Source organism: Hippoglossus hippoglossus, chromosome 9, assembly GCF_009819705.1.
Source record: "Hippoglossus hippoglossus isolate fHipHip1 chromosome 9, fHipHip1.pri, whole genome shotgun sequence".
Classification (NCBI taxonomy): domain Eukaryota; kingdom Metazoa; phylum Chordata; class Actinopteri; order Pleuronectiformes; family Pleuronectidae; genus Hippoglossus; species Hippoglossus hippoglossus.
Genome location: NC_047159.1, coordinates 17,105,134 through 17,123,140, shown reverse-complemented (window position 1 = coordinate 17,123,140; position 18,007 = coordinate 17,105,134). Strand labels below are relative to the sequence as shown.

At 42.6% G+C, this 18,007-nt stretch overlaps 1 protein-coding gene across 1 annotated transcript; it reads left to right on the top strand.

Annotated features, from left to right (window-relative positions):
• Window positions 1-6,854: 6,854 nt before the first annotated feature.
• On the top strand, window positions 6,855-18,006 carry LOC117767709 (brevican core protein-like; the record flags this gene model as incomplete). The annotated part of the gene is made up of 7 exons (XM_034595534.1): window positions 6,855-7,070; window positions 8,647-8,710; window positions 10,097-10,480; window positions 11,590-11,764; window positions 11,931-12,058; window positions 13,979-14,272; window positions 17,237-18,006. Coding segments are annotated over exons 1-7 (1,848 nt in total), but the record flags the coding sequence as incomplete, so codon positions are not given.
• Between the last annotated feature and the right edge of the window lies 1 nt (window position 18,007).

Genomic DNA, 18,007 nt, shown 5'->3' with positions numbered 1-18,007 from the left:
GTTTTGCCTTGTGTGCATTTTCTAAATCTTGAATCACTAAGATGTAAACAACAATGTGGACTGAAATTTGAATGTAAATTAACATGTGTTTATTGGCTAATCCTGAAATATTCAGAGGAAGTCGTCAGCTTGAAGAATTTCTATTGAAAATAAAATATGTAGTATTAAGTATTTCAGACGATGAAATAGTTTGCTGACGTTAAAATACAGAAAATGTTTGAAAAGAAAGATATGGGTGTTAGTCAAGAAAAAAGCTTTCATGAGCTTGCATGAGCTGTACATGTGAAAAGTTAATTTGCCACTTCTGCTTTGCCATTTGGTGCCTGGTGTTCTTCTGTATCTGGAGGGAGCGTGTGCCTATAATCTTTATACATTGATAACATCAGGTTTTTGAGCACTAACCTGCACAAAAGGCATAAATTATATTAAGATTAATTGATTGGTTTTCTCCACATTTTACATTAAAGCCTTGTGGCCCTCTAGCCAGGCAGCCTCGATCTATACGACCATACCCCGGCTCCTTCAACAGAAAGGGTTAACACTGTTTGTGAGCGAGTGATGACGGCTGTGCGAACCTGAAATTAAACATCCAGTCACTCGCTTATCATCGTCATTCACTTACTGTGTGCACCTGTAGGATTCCCATCGTCCGGGGACATGACCGGAGTCTTCCTCCTTCCCCGCCACAGCGCTGCGGTGAGACAGAGTGGTCTTTGTGTTCCCCATTCATACAACTACAGCCCTTATCTTCCAGTATAACAAGAAAGACCATTCAAGTCATCATATACCCAATTTCCAGATGTTGGATATCCATTGATAATTTGTACAATAAAGCTTCCCTCATATAAGTCACATGATATTGTATAGAGTCGGACACGACACATCACAGATCAAACTTCTCTGCTTCACTCAGTGGCCGAGCCAAACACAAATCTCTTCTCCACATTTAATGCTGACTTTTCTTCCAGTCATGGAGGCGTCTCTTGATGTTTCAGCCCAGTGGTTAAAACAGCCTTTTGATCATCACAAATAATGAGTGGGTCCTCGTTTAGATGCTGTTGTAAAGCGATTGGCCTCATTACATGAATTAAACCAAACGTCCTGCAGGTTTTAACAGGATGGTGGTTGAATATTAAAAGCGTGATAAAGGCGACCTACTGCAGAGTGTGCTCGGGGGAGACTTTCTCTTTTTTCACTGTTTTCCTTTTTTATGAGGAAGTTGGAAACTTTTTGACACTTTCTCTCTCATATATATATATATATATATATATAGTGCTGCAGATATACAGACTCGTCCAGTAACGAGTCAGACCTAGCTGTCAATCATGACTTTTTCACCCTGATATTATGGCATCAAAAAACAAATTAAATCCAAGCTAATCAGAAACATGAACATTCATCCATGTAATAGGAACTAGCTAAAATGACAGAAACCATCTTTGAGAGATATTTGACATGTACTTTTTTTGGTTTTGCCCATGTCTCATCCACTAACATGGTGGAGGCAGGGTTTATGACCTATAATGCATCCAGCCACAGAGACACTTTTGCTTTTGGGGAGCAGTCACGGTTCGTGCAACCATCATATTTCTCATGTTTCTACACACCCGCCCAATGTACAGTAACCTCAAAGCAATGTTATATGCTGTGTGTACCACCCACGGATTATAATCGATGACTAAATCAGGGCTTGTTTTCAGTTTTACCCGAACATACTTTAAATTTATAATTGTGACCAAAGAAACCAAAATGACTTTTCTACAGTTGCCTTTAAGTTGGGAATGCATGAGGCTATTATCTCGACTTCCTCTCGGTCACAGACCAAAGGATCGATGAGCTGTCCACATCGCCTGCTCTCGTGTAGGCCTAATTGCTGCCTGGCTCAATAACTGACTGTCTCACACACCCACTTCTCCTGTGGTTGAAGTACAGTGAGATGCTTGATGACTCCTCTGGAAACCCTTTCCATAGGGAGTTGAGGAATTTTCACATATTCTGTATTAATGTCATATATCACTCATTTTTTTAAATAGCTTGGTGCTAAATTGTCAAATATGACAACTTCATTTGAAATATTGTAATCTCATCTCCCCTGAGGTCATGTGTAGGCTGATTACAGCAGAAGGGATGAGGTTTTGAGGATGAAATGTTTCCCACAATGCTGCATTATGTTTACTGCAACAGGCAAACATCGATGACGTGGGGATGGTCTGTTTCTGGTTATCAAACCATTTTCTCTGTTCCCCTTCTTTCTCCAGCTCTCGCTCACTTCCTCCGTCTTTGTTCCTCTGCCATCCCTTCAGTTTGAAGTAGTTTGCTCGAAGGTGGCAGATGCACTGATTCATAGAGCCTCAGTCCTCTCGAAGTACAGCCACTAGAGCTTGACTTTCTCACAAAGGCTGTGAAGCTAGAAGGTTTGGGTTGGGCGGTTTAGTCACAATCTGATAAATTCTTGTAATCAGTGGGAATTGTTTTCCCCCCAGTTTCACAATTACAATAATGTATTACAAACAGGTTTTATGAAGGGATTCAGCCTCACCACAACTCCTGGGATGTTAGTTTTTGTATCTCTTCTCAGGTGATGACGTATATATAGTTTAAAAAGCTCTGTTAGATCTGACCTGTGCTTACATTGTGCATATTGAATTGGGCAAGATGGAGTCACTTGCCTTCCTGGAAGCTGATCCACACCGACTGTCAGTAGAGCTGAAGTGGGAAACACATCCCTTTAATAAATTGGAATAATAGTTAACCAAACACCACATGACTGATCAACAGACAGATGTAACCTTGCTGAAAATCCACCAGCTGTCGCCGCCATAACTGACACCTGCCTGTCAGTTGACACCTGGTATCTAGGGCTCCAGACTGTTGTGGCACTTTGAGAGTCTTCCTCACAGTGGCAGGGTGCAGCTTTTTCACCCCTTTCTTTAACCTTTTAATTATTTTTATGTTGTTCGGAAGTCGTTGAAACGAGCGGGTGCCATTGGCCGGAGAGAAGAGCATTCTGCTGTTGTTGTCTGGTTGTGTTTTTCTATTAAACCACAGCTCAGAGTTTCCTGTGACATGAGCAGTTTAAAGTATTTCATCTAAAACAAACAGGTAAGTTTGTCACACATTTGAGCAGATGTGTCCAACATGAACATGTATAAACCATTTCACACACTAAATAAAGGGTTTGTATTTATATAGTGCATTTCTAGTCCTGATGACCACTCAAAGAGCTTTACAGTACAGTTTTTACATTCACCATTCATACAGTACAGTATACATCTATGTGCAGCACTTTCTCTTTTATAATTTGGGATTCAGTATCTTGCCCAAGGGCACTTTGGTATTCAGACTAGGGAAGACAGGGATCAAACCACAAACTTCTGCTTAGAGGATGACCGCTCTTACCTCCTGAGCCACTGCCGCCCAACATATATACTGTCTGTATTAAAATTTGACCAAAATATGAACATGCAAAGATTACTCCCTAATTCAAGTTAAATATCCAACATCTGTTTGTAGCATTTGTCTTTATTCAATGTTGAACAGTACACTACTACATGTTTTTTTTCACAATAATACCCCTATTGAGGACTTAACTTCAGATATGTATCACATGATGTATTGTTTTTGTTGTATGCGTTTTAATATCAACACATACAAATGATCAAATATCAAAAATACAATACCAGACAGGCTTTACTTTATTAGTAAGCTTCCTCTGTATTGTTTTCATTATTATATTTCTCCTCAGACAATACCACTGAACATGGTTAGAAAACCGACAGATTGACCTGATTTTGCTCTGAAGCAACTTGATTAAAAAGCTTGATAAAAACCCCTGCACTGTCACTTACCTCTGTTGGCCTCCGACTAAAGCTGAAGGGATCAGCTTCGGTGGTCTGGGCCTCCACACTTGGCTCCAAAGGATCAAGGTTCATGTCTGTCCAGGGGCAAAAAAGTTATTCCCACATTTTCTGCTTTGAACATGGACGGGTTCACTCACAGAAACACACACATCCCACACCTGTTTCCCTTTACCGCTGGAAATCAGAACAAGCTATTGGTTTTTGTTTGACACTTAAATTGTACAACTTGTTACACGCCGTTGTTTAATAATTATTACTTTCTAGCAATGCTCACATGAGTCGTGTTGTAATCTCCACTTGTTGGATGTTTTTTTCGTGTCTGTTTATTTATTCAGGAGCAAAATGTCAGACATATCGTGACTTCCCGCTCATTCCAGATTTTCTTTTTTCTCCACTGAGATAGCGAATATTTTCCTTTTAGAACCTCACAGGAATCCTGATTTTAAGAGAAGCTGCCGTGGGTGAGCGATAAAACAAGTTCAAATCAGAGCGGCTTTGGTCTTCAACATTGTGAGTTTCATTAGGACGGATCCCTCGGGGTCGAAGACATTTAATGCCCCTTTTTATGCTGTCTGAGGTGGCATGGGGCCGGAGGTAGACCACCTTTATAGGTCATGTGATATGTGGGTCATCTTGGGGCCCTGCACAGCGGATCGCCAGGATCAAACACTCTTGGATTGGCTCTTTGACCCATTGATTTATGGATACTGAAAGGCAACAGGACTTCTATGGTTACACATACTGTACAGAGACCTTTTTACGCGGCAATAAGTGACTTGCAACTTTTAACTTAACGATGACTCAGTTGAGATGGAAGAGCAGTAAAACACGATTCCTGTAACACTGACTAGATGCTATTATGCCGGGGGCCAGGTGGCAGATTCCACCCAGAATCAGGTCAGCGTGAGCTCTGTGTCAGTTTAGTTAAGTTACAAAACCTGTTTCTTGGAGCTGTATCATCAGAAATCTGCCTGTCTCTGTCAGAGCATGACTGACGGCTGCGCATGCACCTTTCTCCTCTGTGTGAGTTCAGAGTTCAAACATGCCTCAAACCGCTGGTGTTTAAAATGTATTTGTCATTTTCTGATTTAGTATATTTTAATTGAAAAATAGTTCAAATTGACAATCAGTTAACTCCAGCCTTACTTTTTCCTTCTGCTCTTTTTCTCAGAGTCCGGCTGTCCAGACCAGTCCAGCCTTGCAGAGGAGAGATGTATTGTGGGTAACTGTTGCTGAGGCCTGAGATGATTACAATGCACACAGGTATGGGCCTTCTTTTTTTCTTTTTTTTTTTTTTTTACAAGGGCCCTCAGGCAGTCGTCTCTGTCAGGGGCTTATCACCTCTCCGCTGGCTCTCGGCTGGCTTTAGAAGTCAACGCAATGATTTTCAACAATTAGTCCGCCCCAACAGAGTCAGCAACCAGACCTACACCCGTCAGCTGTGATTCATGTGCAGGGGCCTTATCTTTTAGAGGCTCTAATTACGAAACACTATTGACATGACACCAGAGCTTCCCTTGACACTGCTGCTAAAATCAACCTGGATTTTTTTAATTTGAAAGCTAAATTACAGCAAACTTGATCACATCTTATTCTCTTAATGTTTAAAACTGGGCTTTTAGAGATCACTAAATAAACGGTGTTCTGATCTAAACTTGAGGCGTATTCACATCAGATTAATAGAGTTTAATTGGCTCAGAGAAGATTCGTCATGCAGAACACTGAACCTGTAAAGATTCGATTTTTAGAAGGAAGCTGATAACAAAGCAATTCATCCAGGAACAAGATAACATTTGATCTCCTGTCAAGACCAACCGGAAAAGACACGTCTTATCCCATACTGCAGGGACTTATAATCACTGCCAGACTACCACACACACACACACACACACACACACACACACACACACACACACACACACACACACACACACACACACACAAACACACCAGCACACACACACACACACACACACACACACACACACACACACACACACACACACACACACACACACACACACACACACACACACGCAGCTAATCCCTCCTACCTATCCAGCAGTAGCCAATGATGGTGATCATTAGGCAAGAGCTGATAGACTGTGGTCCAGCCTCTCCCCCCTGTGGAATAGCCAGGCACAGAGGATCCAGTTCACACTGTCACTTCAGTCAGGCAGTCATGGTAATCAGAGATAACCCATTTCAACTTGAGATTATCTATTTCTGTTTCTCCCTCACACACCCGGTACACTGAATTCATATATATACACACATCAAGACAACAAGACAATAGGCTGCAATTAAAATCTGTCTAAAACAATACTGAGCTGCTGGCTCCAACAAACTTGGTTGGTTCTAAGTGTCTGAAGTGGGACGGATGGGAAGAACTCCCTCACTGTACTCACATAAATGTGTTGTTGAAATAAAGTGTAGATTGTGACTCAATGTCAACCAGAGTCATGTCTGCACCACCCTGTTTCCATCGCGCAATGTGACTGACTGGTGATGCGACTGGTGATGTGACTGGTGATGTGACTGGTGCGCTCTTGCGCTCTGCTCATGGCATCGATGTGAGACCTCATCAGAAAGAGGTGTCTCATTATATCCATCACATAAACACTGAATCAAGCGATATAAACACAACACACCTCATAAACTTTTATATTTGCTGTCAATTCTTTCACATTTGGACACAGTAATTGAGAAAACCTCCGAATTGGCGCTCCTCTGTGGAAATCCAGTCACTCCGAAATAAAAGCGTTACCTGGAGAAGAAAAAAAACCCCGCCCGATGCCGGGAGAGTCTGATTGGATGAGGATGCTCCTCTCAGGCACAGGGCCAAATTAAGTATTGTGTCCCTCCTCCCCGAAGGTGTCTCACTCACTTTTCAGTGGGCACTCTGCCCCTCCTCCCTGACACTGACGAAATAACAGTCTGCGTTAAGCAAAATTGCTTACTTGTTGCTTGCCAGCACTTGACGGTTTCTGTCGCTCTGCTCAGAACCAGGATCATCTGGGATTGGGACCCCGCAGCTCTGGAGCATCACGGGGAAGAGAGAGGCGCACCAGGGAGATAAGTGCTGCTGCGCCGATTTGTAGTGGACATATTTTGGCACTTTTTACGCACGCATGTTGCGCACTGGGACTAACTGGATTTAAGGGCATACACAGATAAATGTTCATTTTATGGAATAAAGCATCTTTAAACGTAAGTATATTTCCTTAAACTTTTCTGCGAACTAAGATATGATGTGAGGAAATTGCACTTAACCATATAATTTAATCTCAATTCAGTTGTTGGCGTGTTGTTTCTGCGTTTATCACATTTTATTGTGTTGTCGAGACAATGTTTTAAAAATGAAATCGGTCATTAAAGTGAACTTAACTCTGTGGATTCAGTCTAAACGGGAACGCACCCAGTGATGCCGCGCTGTCCTCAGATAACCTACACTGGTGCGCCCCGCCACTGCGCGCATGCACATTTCTAAACTCAGCGCTGCAGACTGCATATTACGCCTCATGTATTCACGTCTAAGCAGTTCAAATATATGATAATAAATGCTTTGTTATCATGTCATGATTTCCGCTGAGCATCCACAAGCAACAGGTGTTTCTAGGAGGAAAAAGGAAAAAAAAAAGAGTTATGCTGCAGAAACATCACCAAATAAAAAGTCAACGTTTTTATTCATTTCTGCTCCCAGTAACAAATATCTGTGTTTCATGGCAGGGAGCATCGCATTAATGGCCACTGGCTCCCCCAAAATCTGCAACCCATTATTCGTCTGTGTGATGCCATGAGCACTTCTTTCTCTGAACGACTCTTTTTTTTCGATTTCCTAGAAAACCTTCTGCATCAGCCTGTAGCATAGTTCATGAATCTTGCATCACTCTGCAAACATTTTAAAATCCATTATGCTTTAATCGGAAAGAAATGTAAAACCTGGACCTAACACGTGGATTTAAGACCTGGATTTAAGACCTGGATTTGCTGTTGTTGTCTCGCCAAACTCTTATTTCATTTAGTTTCCATTAGGGTGCGTCTGAATCAGGACAGGCTAGACTATAGTGTCAGAGAACTGGCATCTTGACCCTATAACAGACTTTACCCACCCTGAAATATGGTAGATGATGAGCTTTTGTCATTAGTCTCTCTCTCTCTCTCTCTCTCTCTCTCTCTCTCTCTCTCTCTCTCTCTCTCTCTCTCTGTATTTAAGAGAATAGCAGTCTTCCGTTCCCACTGAGAGCCGCTGCTTGTGTTTATACAGTGGGGTGCATGTGAGGACAGGGGGCTCACTGTACTTCTGTCCTCCTGTCGCCAAAGTCTCTGCAGTTTGACCTCACAGGAAGTTTTACTTTTCCCCTCTGCCACCCACAAATTCACTGAAAACTCTATTAGTTGTGAAATACCATATTTGCGTCAAAATCCTACATGTACCCGGTGCGAATTAAAGTATTCTGCCAGGAAGTGTGATATGTCATGTGAATGTGATGTTTGTTACAAGGGCTTTTCATTATTGGTTATGATTTATAAAAGTTTGTTTATATATGTATGTATGTTGTAATCCTGCTCGGTAAATATAATGTTTCGACTGTGCCAATATTGCATACTTGTTATTTAGCAATTTTAAGATGATGAATATCTGTTTAAAATTCAGATTATTTTCTGAAACCCATGACACATCTAGAATATTACTCAACAATGTATTGGCCAGTCTCCATAGAAAGAAAAAAAAAGACAAAGTATGATTTGTTTGCTAAATGACTCTTTTTTATTTTTCCAACAGATGTTACTAAATATAAAACATATCCTGTGGTTATGTTTTCTCTGGGAAGCTGCGGCTGCCTCAGGTAAGTCTCGATCGAGCAAATTCCCTCTTTTACCAGTCGGTCCTTTAGGCCGCCCTCTTTCTACTTAACTCCCTCCCTCTGCTTTTTCTTTATCTCCCCCCCCCCACCCCCCCCCCCACCCCCACCCACCCATCACTCCACATGTCGGCCTCACCAAACATAAAATAGTACGACATGGTCACTTTCAGCTGAAATCCGTTCTATACATCTTATCAGCAGCAAACTGATGTGTCAAACGCCTCACTATATTCTTTAAGTTGGAGACGCTTCCAGTCCTCGTCCTGTGAAAACCTCTGAGACGTTATTCAAAGGTGAAGGTGACATAACCACAGAGCTCTGCCTCTCTGGCCCCCCTGGCCCACCTGGCTTTTCCCTGCAGCCCCCAGTCCCTGGCTCTGTCTGTGGGTACGAGTGGACACCTTTCAATTAGATTCTGCTCCCAGTCTGGGAATAACAGCTGGTTTCACCCCTCGTCCCTAATAAGACCCTCTGTTAAAGCACACACACTCATGCCTCTGGGGCTGTCCCACCGCTGCTTCCAGAGGATTGCCCACATTGTTCCTGGGACTGCCCCCCCCCCCCCCCCCCCCCCCTCTAAAAAAAAAGAAAAAAATCTCTCCTCTCACAGGGCTATGGTGTGATTCAGCCTGTTGCCATTCATTTGTGTCTGGCGTCCTGTCTGACATCCCCTTCGCTTTACCACAAACGCTTCTCACAGAAATGGAATGAGACCGAGGAACTGTTTTAAATGTGGACGGCGCTCGGGGGGGGGGGGAGGGGGATTAAGAATAGTAATTGTTAACCTTGTCTGGTCTGGGGGCAGTGAAACAGCAGCGGGGTTATTGCACCAGAATATCCAAGATGTAAGATAAGATGAAATATCCTTACCCCTGAGAGAAGTGGTTTTCAGCTGGGAACAGAAGAGAGGGTCATGAGAGGTGACATACATTGCACTGCCCAGGGCACATTATGGTGGTGACATACTTCACTTTGTTTAGTGTGCGTCTACCTGTCACCATCATTTAGTCCTCCTGTGTTTTGATGAAGCAGGGAAGAAAAACTAACATGCACAGAACGCAGCAGTGCTACAACATGAAGTAATGCAGCCATAACTCCCCTGTTTAACCAATTATCTTCCATTTTCCCCCCCAACTTATAACAAACATGCTACACACACTGCAGTCAGTGTGTTCCCACACCCATCACTTTAGGGATGAAGTTTGACTTTCCAATAGAGCCATTTCAGGGCATGATGCATGTTGGGTGTAGTGGTGATGTATGGCTATATAGTAATAAAGACACATGAATCACAGCAGAAAAAACATCAGTGAGTGAAGTCAAATATTTTAAAGTTGCATTTAACCCTTCTGTGTTCTTTCCTTCCAGCCTCCAACTCCTTATCGATAATCCGACCGGTCACTGGCTCCCTCTCAGGGAAGGTAAATCTTCCCTGCTTCTTCTCCACCATCCCAACCTCAGCGCCGGTCATCAGCCCCAACGGAACTGCCATTTATAGCAGAGATTACCTACGGATCAAATGGACCAAAATAGTGGGGGAAGTGGAATCCACAGTGCTGGTGGCACAAAATGGCCTCATCAAGATAGGTTCCATCTACAGGAACCGCGTGTCAGTGCCCAGTCACCCGGAGGACGTCGGGGACGCCTCACTGACAATGGTGAAGCTGCGTGCCAGTGACGCGGGCACTTACCGCTGTGAGGTCATGTACGGCATTGAAGACACCCAGGATACAGTGAACCTAGATGTCAACGGTAAGACGTTCATGTCACCCTTCCCACAGGCACAACACTGGAAATAACTTCGCCCCACACTCTCTCTGAATGTAGATGGGGTTGCTGCAAGGGTTTAATAATAGTGAAATGGAATACAAGTGGTGATAGAAATGTAAACGGAATGAGGCAACTATGGACGCCCTTCTGCTTACTTTGATAGCAGCACCTACCCAGTAGTTACACAGAGTAACCACAGTTTTTAGTTGTTCTTATTTTAGAGTCAATGCATTGTTGAAAAGAAGAGTCTTGATGAGCCTGCGGGACCCTGTCCGTACCAAGTACTGCAACGTTTTAATCCCAGTGTGCATCCGTGTAACTATGTGGATTACATTCCAGATGTTTCTATGGGCAAAGCAAAAGCTGCGTAACCTCATGCGTCCTTGTCATCTTGGGTGCCACCTTGTCAGGGGAGACTTTTCTCTTTAGTGCGGCCCTCAGTGGCTGTTACTCAGCCTTTTCTTTTTTTTACTTTGCCTTCATTGAGACAGGACGGAATTCCCCAATATGAACTTCGCACAAGGTTTAAGTTATGTCTATTATCATGCAACACTATTGCAGTTCCACTAAGTCAGATGTCACAGTCTCGTTAAAGGGGAAACCTCCTGTCATTATGTGCATTCTACATTTTCTCACTTCTCTGGGAGACATAACTCATGTTTTGGGGATGTAGAAAACATGGGTGGAGTGGGGGTATACCGAGATAGTTTTGCTCTCCACTGGTTAACGATCTTCACAACCTCTTTCCCAAATATCTGCAATGTTAATTAGGACTATCAATCATGTCCTCCGCGTCTGTTTACTGTCCACAAGTATGGGGATTTCAGGGCCGTGGCATCATCTGCACTTATCTTGTTCATTTGTGGTGAACTGTATTTTACTTACCAGATTGGTTTATTGCAAAGTTCCTCCTTTCCAAAGAAGCTGAGAGGCTCAATCATTTCACTGATGCTATTTGCTTTACGAGACGTTTGCCATAATTTATGGCGCTGACATTATGCCGATGAATTCCAGATCACATTGTTAATGTTTGTATACAAATCCACATTATGCTTCATTTCTCTCTTTTTTTTTTTACTATTTGTTTTCAGGTGTCGTCTTTCACTACCGGGCGAGCATCAGCAGATATACAATGAACTACCAGAACGCTGTCAGGACTTGCCAAAATGTTGGAGCAACCATTGCCACATATGACCAACTGAGAGCAGCCTATGAGGACGGCTTTGACCAATGTGATGCCGGCTGGATCGCCGATCAGTCAGTGAGGTCAGCTGCATTTAAATTCTCTTTCCAGAGTCATTAAAAAACAAACACGTCTATTGCACGATGTATTGTTGCTTGTGTTCTGATGTGACGTAAAATAATTTAGCACACGGATAAGATGGGTTTAACTCACGTGTTATAAAGCATCTTCTTTTCTCTCCCTGCATAGATACCCCATTATCAAGCCAAGGAACGGCTGCTTTGGCAACCTGAAGACCAAACCTGGCATTAGGACATATGGCATCAGGAAACCAACAGAGACCTATGATGTATTTTGTTACGTAGATAAACTTCATGGTAAGTTGAGCCACCAATTTAAGCCTTTTCCCTCTCAGAGATGAGGTGTTGTTTAGAGGCACCGACACACCCTTTGGCTGAAATGACGAAACTTCCAAACCGTCACAGTGCCAAAGCAAATTACTTTTACAGCTTATTTTACCGCCGCTGGGGAAATACACTTGATTGTTTTTGTTTGAAAATATTACTGGTGACAATGTGAGACCTTTTATATATTTTGTTTTGCTAAACTGTTCCGGGTTTTTGCAAAAAAATAAAATTGTGTGTTAGAGAGAAGCTTCCAATGACCAGATTCTGATGCAGAAACTGAAATTTTGTTCTCCACCATAGTGTTTTTTGTAAAACTCACCAAAATATGTGATAATGGGTGTTTTAAGTGTCTTTGGCACTGCTCATGGGAAGTTTTCCCCACTCAGCCAACAGTCCTTTTCAAGCTGTTCATTATCCAGGCTGTTCCTGCTTATGGACTCAACTGCACTCCGATTTTCACGAGTGTTACCATTCCCTCTTGACACATCTACTCGAGTCAGTCCTCTGTCGCTGGGATGTGTGCCGTGCAGCCCTGGCACCGGTTGCAAACCAATTGTGTATATGTAGTATTTAGTGAGTATTGGGATATTTGTATGATCAGAGTTATGAGCAGAGGCACATTATTGAGTCCCCCTGTCCCCCTGTCCCCCTGTCCTACAACCACCAGGGACATACACATCGAGGATATATCTGACTTATCTCTGCAAGAAACCAAACTTGTATCCAAGACTCTGGGATTGTTGGATATGATGGGATGGTGTGTTATTATCAAACCCTTTCCCACAATACTCAACTCAAGGGTTCATTGCTTTGATTTAGTAGGTAACTCCTTCAACTAGTTGCATGCATAATTGGGGAAAGAAAGTAGAATAAAACACTTTTTTGGGGACATTGTGGTTACATCGGGATGCTGTTAGAATATTTCATTACTGTCATAATAATAATAAATTATTAATAATAATAATTAAAAAAATGTCTCTTCTTTCCTTGAAGAGTTTGAGATATACATACAAGATGTTTTTTTGTAAAATAGAACTTGTGGCAACCAATAACTTACTGGTGTCATCAAAAAAATGTAAAAGTAAAATCACTTCGAAAAAATAGGGAAGTTGAGTTGTTGAAAGTGACTGTATGTTGGCGATTAGATGTCTCCTGTTTGCTTTTAAAGAGCGAGTACATTTCTGGGTGGAAAAACATCTCCTAAACTCAATGCCATTGTAAATCAATGGGATGTAACCAACATGGGATATTAAAAATGTTACACCCAAGACTAACTGAAAACACATAGTCATCCTCGCTTGTCATGTCTGGCTTCAACTGAGATCTTGCTTTTCTATAGTGTTTCATTCATGTTATTCCTGTAGAAAAGACAGGTTATAAAATATGCAATTGTAATTTTCATAGCGCAGTGACCTTTTCTGAGGGTGAGCCCCTGACTTGAATAATATGAAGGAAGGAAATATTGAAGGTGTAATCCAGTTCACTCCCTCCTGAGGGGAAACCTAGTGTCCTGAAGTACAGACACGTTCATTGACAGGCCAGGCACATTATCGGCATTGCTATCCCACCTCACACTAATCTAATGAATGAACTACTGTTGTCCTGAACATGATCGGTGGGAGATGTTTTGGGTCCGTGCCCTGCACAGCTGCGACTTTTGTCAGCTGTTTTTGGGCTATGTCTCCTCTGAAAGGTCATAAATCTGCAACTTGGGATTACTCCAACTGGTAGGCTTTTTAGTCTGGGTTTCATTTCAAAGAATCTAAAATGAAATGTGAAACAACTGTAATGAGATTTTGTTTTTGTGATCACTGACAATTTGTCATATCGTTTTGCCTTTGGCTTGGTGCTCGTGAATTAAGTCTTCTTTGCATTTTCCCCTCTTTGTAGGTGAGGTGTTCTATGCTCCTGTGACCCACAAGATGACTTTAGGGGAGGCCAGTGCAGAGTGCAAGAAGAGAAAATCTTCTTTGGCATCCCCTGGCCAGCTCCATGCTGCCTGGCGACAGGGCCTGGACAAATGTGACTATGGCTGGCTCTCCGATGGCAGCGCACGACATCCCGTTGCAGTACCCAGAATGAAGTGTGGGGGGGGCCTGCTCGGCGTCAGGACCATGTATCGCTACAGAAACCAGACCGGCTTCCCAGAACCATCTACGAAGCTTGGGGCTTACTGTTTTAAAGGTAAGCTCACTCCTAGGTTCTTGTTGTTGTTATTGTTGAGTAGATTTACAGTTTATCGTGGAAAGTGTTGCCTGCACATGTTCGGGCAAATTTTGTATTCCTGTATATATATATATATACATATTTAGTTTTTGGTTTATGAAATACAGACAGTAATTGAAAGCACAGACTTTTTTGTCAAGCTGGCCTGGGCTGGAAGCAGCTATGATCTCATCGTGTGTATTCACTTCAGATCCCCCACCCTGCTTCTTTGCACCACTGTACACATTCCCACAAATACACTAGACCAAATTTTTTTAAAATATTTTTTGAATATCTCCTGTATGGCCAGTGTTCAGTTCACTTTATGTCCCTGTTACTTGCTATATTCATCGTTTCAAAGACAACAACAACAACAACCACAGAAAAGAAGGGGAATGATTTCTCTTACTTGTGTCAGACTAGTCTCCCAGCGTCCAGTTGACCTCACTTTCTCACATTTTGGTTTCCTGCCCATGTCTGAGGCAACAAAATTAGCCAAGAGGACAAAATAATACTTATAATTTTTGTTTTCTTTGAAAGCAATAGACACAACAGTTCAATTCTAATGGGGCGAATAAGAATAATAAGGAGAATTATAATAAATATTTTTCCTTCTGAGTTTGTGACAGTACTTATACAACCTCACTGCTGTAAAATAAACCAAAACAGTACTTAACTATTATACATAATATAGAGATTTAGTGATTGGTGACCTTGGGGAGAAACTATAGATCTCTATAAATACCGATACTTTATGGTTCACTGGCAGTAACCAGAATCAGGCTAATCTCTCAAAATGTGAAGTGTTCTTAGCTAGCCAGTATCCTGAGGGCAAAACCCAATGACTGATGATAGCTGCCATTTAGAGAAGCAACAAAAATAACTAATACCACACCTGTCAGCCTTTTTAGTCTCACTATCTTACTCCCTGTTCACCTTTCTCCTCTCATTTCCGCTGTCAGAAGTTTGTCCTCCGTCATTCTCACTTGTACTTATCAGAGCAGACATTTGGATAATGGACAAAGCTACTGCTGGACTTCTAAATTCAGTCATCCTTGGCGACCCCTGACCTGGCCTTTCCATCTTTACAAATGAGGGGTTGGATAGATAAGCCGTCCCCTGCCCCTGAGCCATGCTAACTCTCGCAGTGATAAGTCCCCACGGAGTTCAGAGGGCATGCAAACAGGCCACCCTCACCTCCTGCTCTGTGTATTCCATGTCAGCCCTCTCACTCATGTTGTATTTACGCCCCGGTCTAAGTGCTTTTCAAGTACCCGTGTTTGGCAGGACTCACTCCATCATTTCCTGCGTTCCCACTCCCAGCAATATCTCAAAAAAGAAATATGATGTAAACCTATGTCAGTTAGACTACATAGTGAGACAGGGAGAGAGGAGGTCGGTGCAAAGGGAAATGGGGGATAATTGGTCTGATTGGTGTCTGCATTGGCCGAGAAGAAAACAAAGACTTCGGTAAGAGCAACATTTCAAATGCATCAGTGAGATAATGCTCTCCCTCTGAGAAGAGGCCCTATTTTCCTGTTAGGGAAAAACCTGTGTCACACCTCACATCAGAAACAGTTTGATGAAGAAAGAGGGTTTGTGCATAATGGTCAACAGCTGGCTTTATACAATCTGTCTGCGTCACAGAGGAAAGCTCTCTAGAGCCGCTACACTACTTTTTATGGGAGCGAGTAAATGAGAGCACATTGGGGGACAGAGGGGCAGGGAGGAAGAGACGCGTACAAGACAAACGTAAATACTCAATAAAACCTCAAGAGTTAAGTAGACTGGGTCATTAGCGAGCATTTGAGGACCATTGGAGAGAGATGCTGGAACAAAAATAGTAAAAGTAAAACAACTGTTTGGAGGACAGATAGTGCATAGTGCACGATAGAGGACAGAAATAGTCAGGGCAACTCTAACAAAACCAAAACACTACTATATTTAAGTTTATATACTGTTTAATTCATCTGTTAGAGTCACATGAATCTTTTCAGGCAAATCGGGAAATGTTGAGAAGAACTTCTGAAGCACTCCTGGAAACAAAACTTTAAAAATGACCTCATCTGCAGTTAGATAATCACTGAATATTCAATTTAATCACGTACAAGAGAAAGACTATTAAGTCAACATTATATTATTTGCCTCACCAGCACTTCAAGATAATTGAGGTTATTTGCCAACTACTCTAATGCACATTAGAAATTGGTTCTCTGACTTTATGTAAGGTTAAACAAGATTGGTTCCACTGTGTCTTTGAAAACACTGTCTGAATTAATATTGGTTCTGGTTATAAACAAAATGAAGAGTAAGGATAGGAAGTCCTTCACCTTAAGGTTTCTAGGAAACTAGAACAAAATAAATAAAACACTGTTATTGCAGCTTTGGCACATTGTTCCTTGACCACTATTTGACTCATACGTACAGTACGGTGGCTGAGACGTATCACACAAGTGCATGAACGGAAAACATAAATGCAAACGTAACAACAAAACTACAAAAACGATGTTGACAAACAAACAAGCAGAGTTACACAATGCCGTCGAGTGAGTCGTTTGTGAAAACCTGAACAAGAGGTGGAGCAGCCAAAGAAGAAGAACGCACCTTTACTGTAAAACCTTAAAAAGACAAACATCACAATTTAGGCAGTGATTGGCTAGTCCTGGTTTTTTACAAACAATGGTTCACATGACCACAGTAAGTAACTCTGCTTGTTTCATAGTCAACATCCGCTGTCGCTGTTTCCGTTGTATGGCTTTTGCATTTCTGTTATCCGTTAATGCGCTAGAGACGCCTCAACCACCGGACATACGGCTTGTCCCCCATACTACTGCTTTGTTTGTAATATTTTATAAAGACTGTTTTGGTTTTTCACACATCACATACAATATGTTTAACATTGAGTCAAGTGCTTATGTGTTTTCGCTTATGTGTGTTTTGTAGGAAGGAGAGAGGTGATCAGACAGATGTCCTTTGTTGATATGATTGTGGTAGGGACCACCACCATCAGCTCCACTACCTCCATCCCTTTACTAGAGAGCAGCGCCCCTACGCTAACCCCAAAATCTGTAACTGTATCAGAGGCAGATGAATCTCCAGATCCTTCCAATGTTCCATCTATGTTCTCTACCAGTATGGCTCCACCGCGCTCCACTCCCGCAGGAGAAGAAGAAGAGCTAATCACCACAGTCGCACCCACCATCAGAGAGGAACATGATGACACAACACCTGAGCCAGAAATTCAGCACACAACCGAAAGCAGTAATGCCACAGAATCAGTCTCTGAACCCACTGAGGAGCCCGACGATAACTCAGTGATTCAGGTCGTCAAAATCCAACCCGATGTCGCCATAACCGAAGCCTCTCTCAGCACGGAGCCCATGTCTGCAGAGGGGGAGACTGAGGAAACTATTCTGGGTGCTGCGATAACCACAGCGATGACCTCTGACCTCACAGATACTCCCACAGACTCAACCGAACTGACCAGCGAGGAAGTGTTCAGCTCCTCAGAATCAACACCCCCACCCACCGAGCTTAATTCAACAACACCGTACCGAGATTACGGTCCCAGCGTGGGTGAGGTTGGGGAAGATTGGTTTGTAGAGGGACCTCCACCTCCTCAGCTACCACAACAGAGCACATCATCCAGCCCGTCAGACAGCACTAGTAGCATTGAAAGAACAACAATCCCCACTGCCACTGACACCACCACCA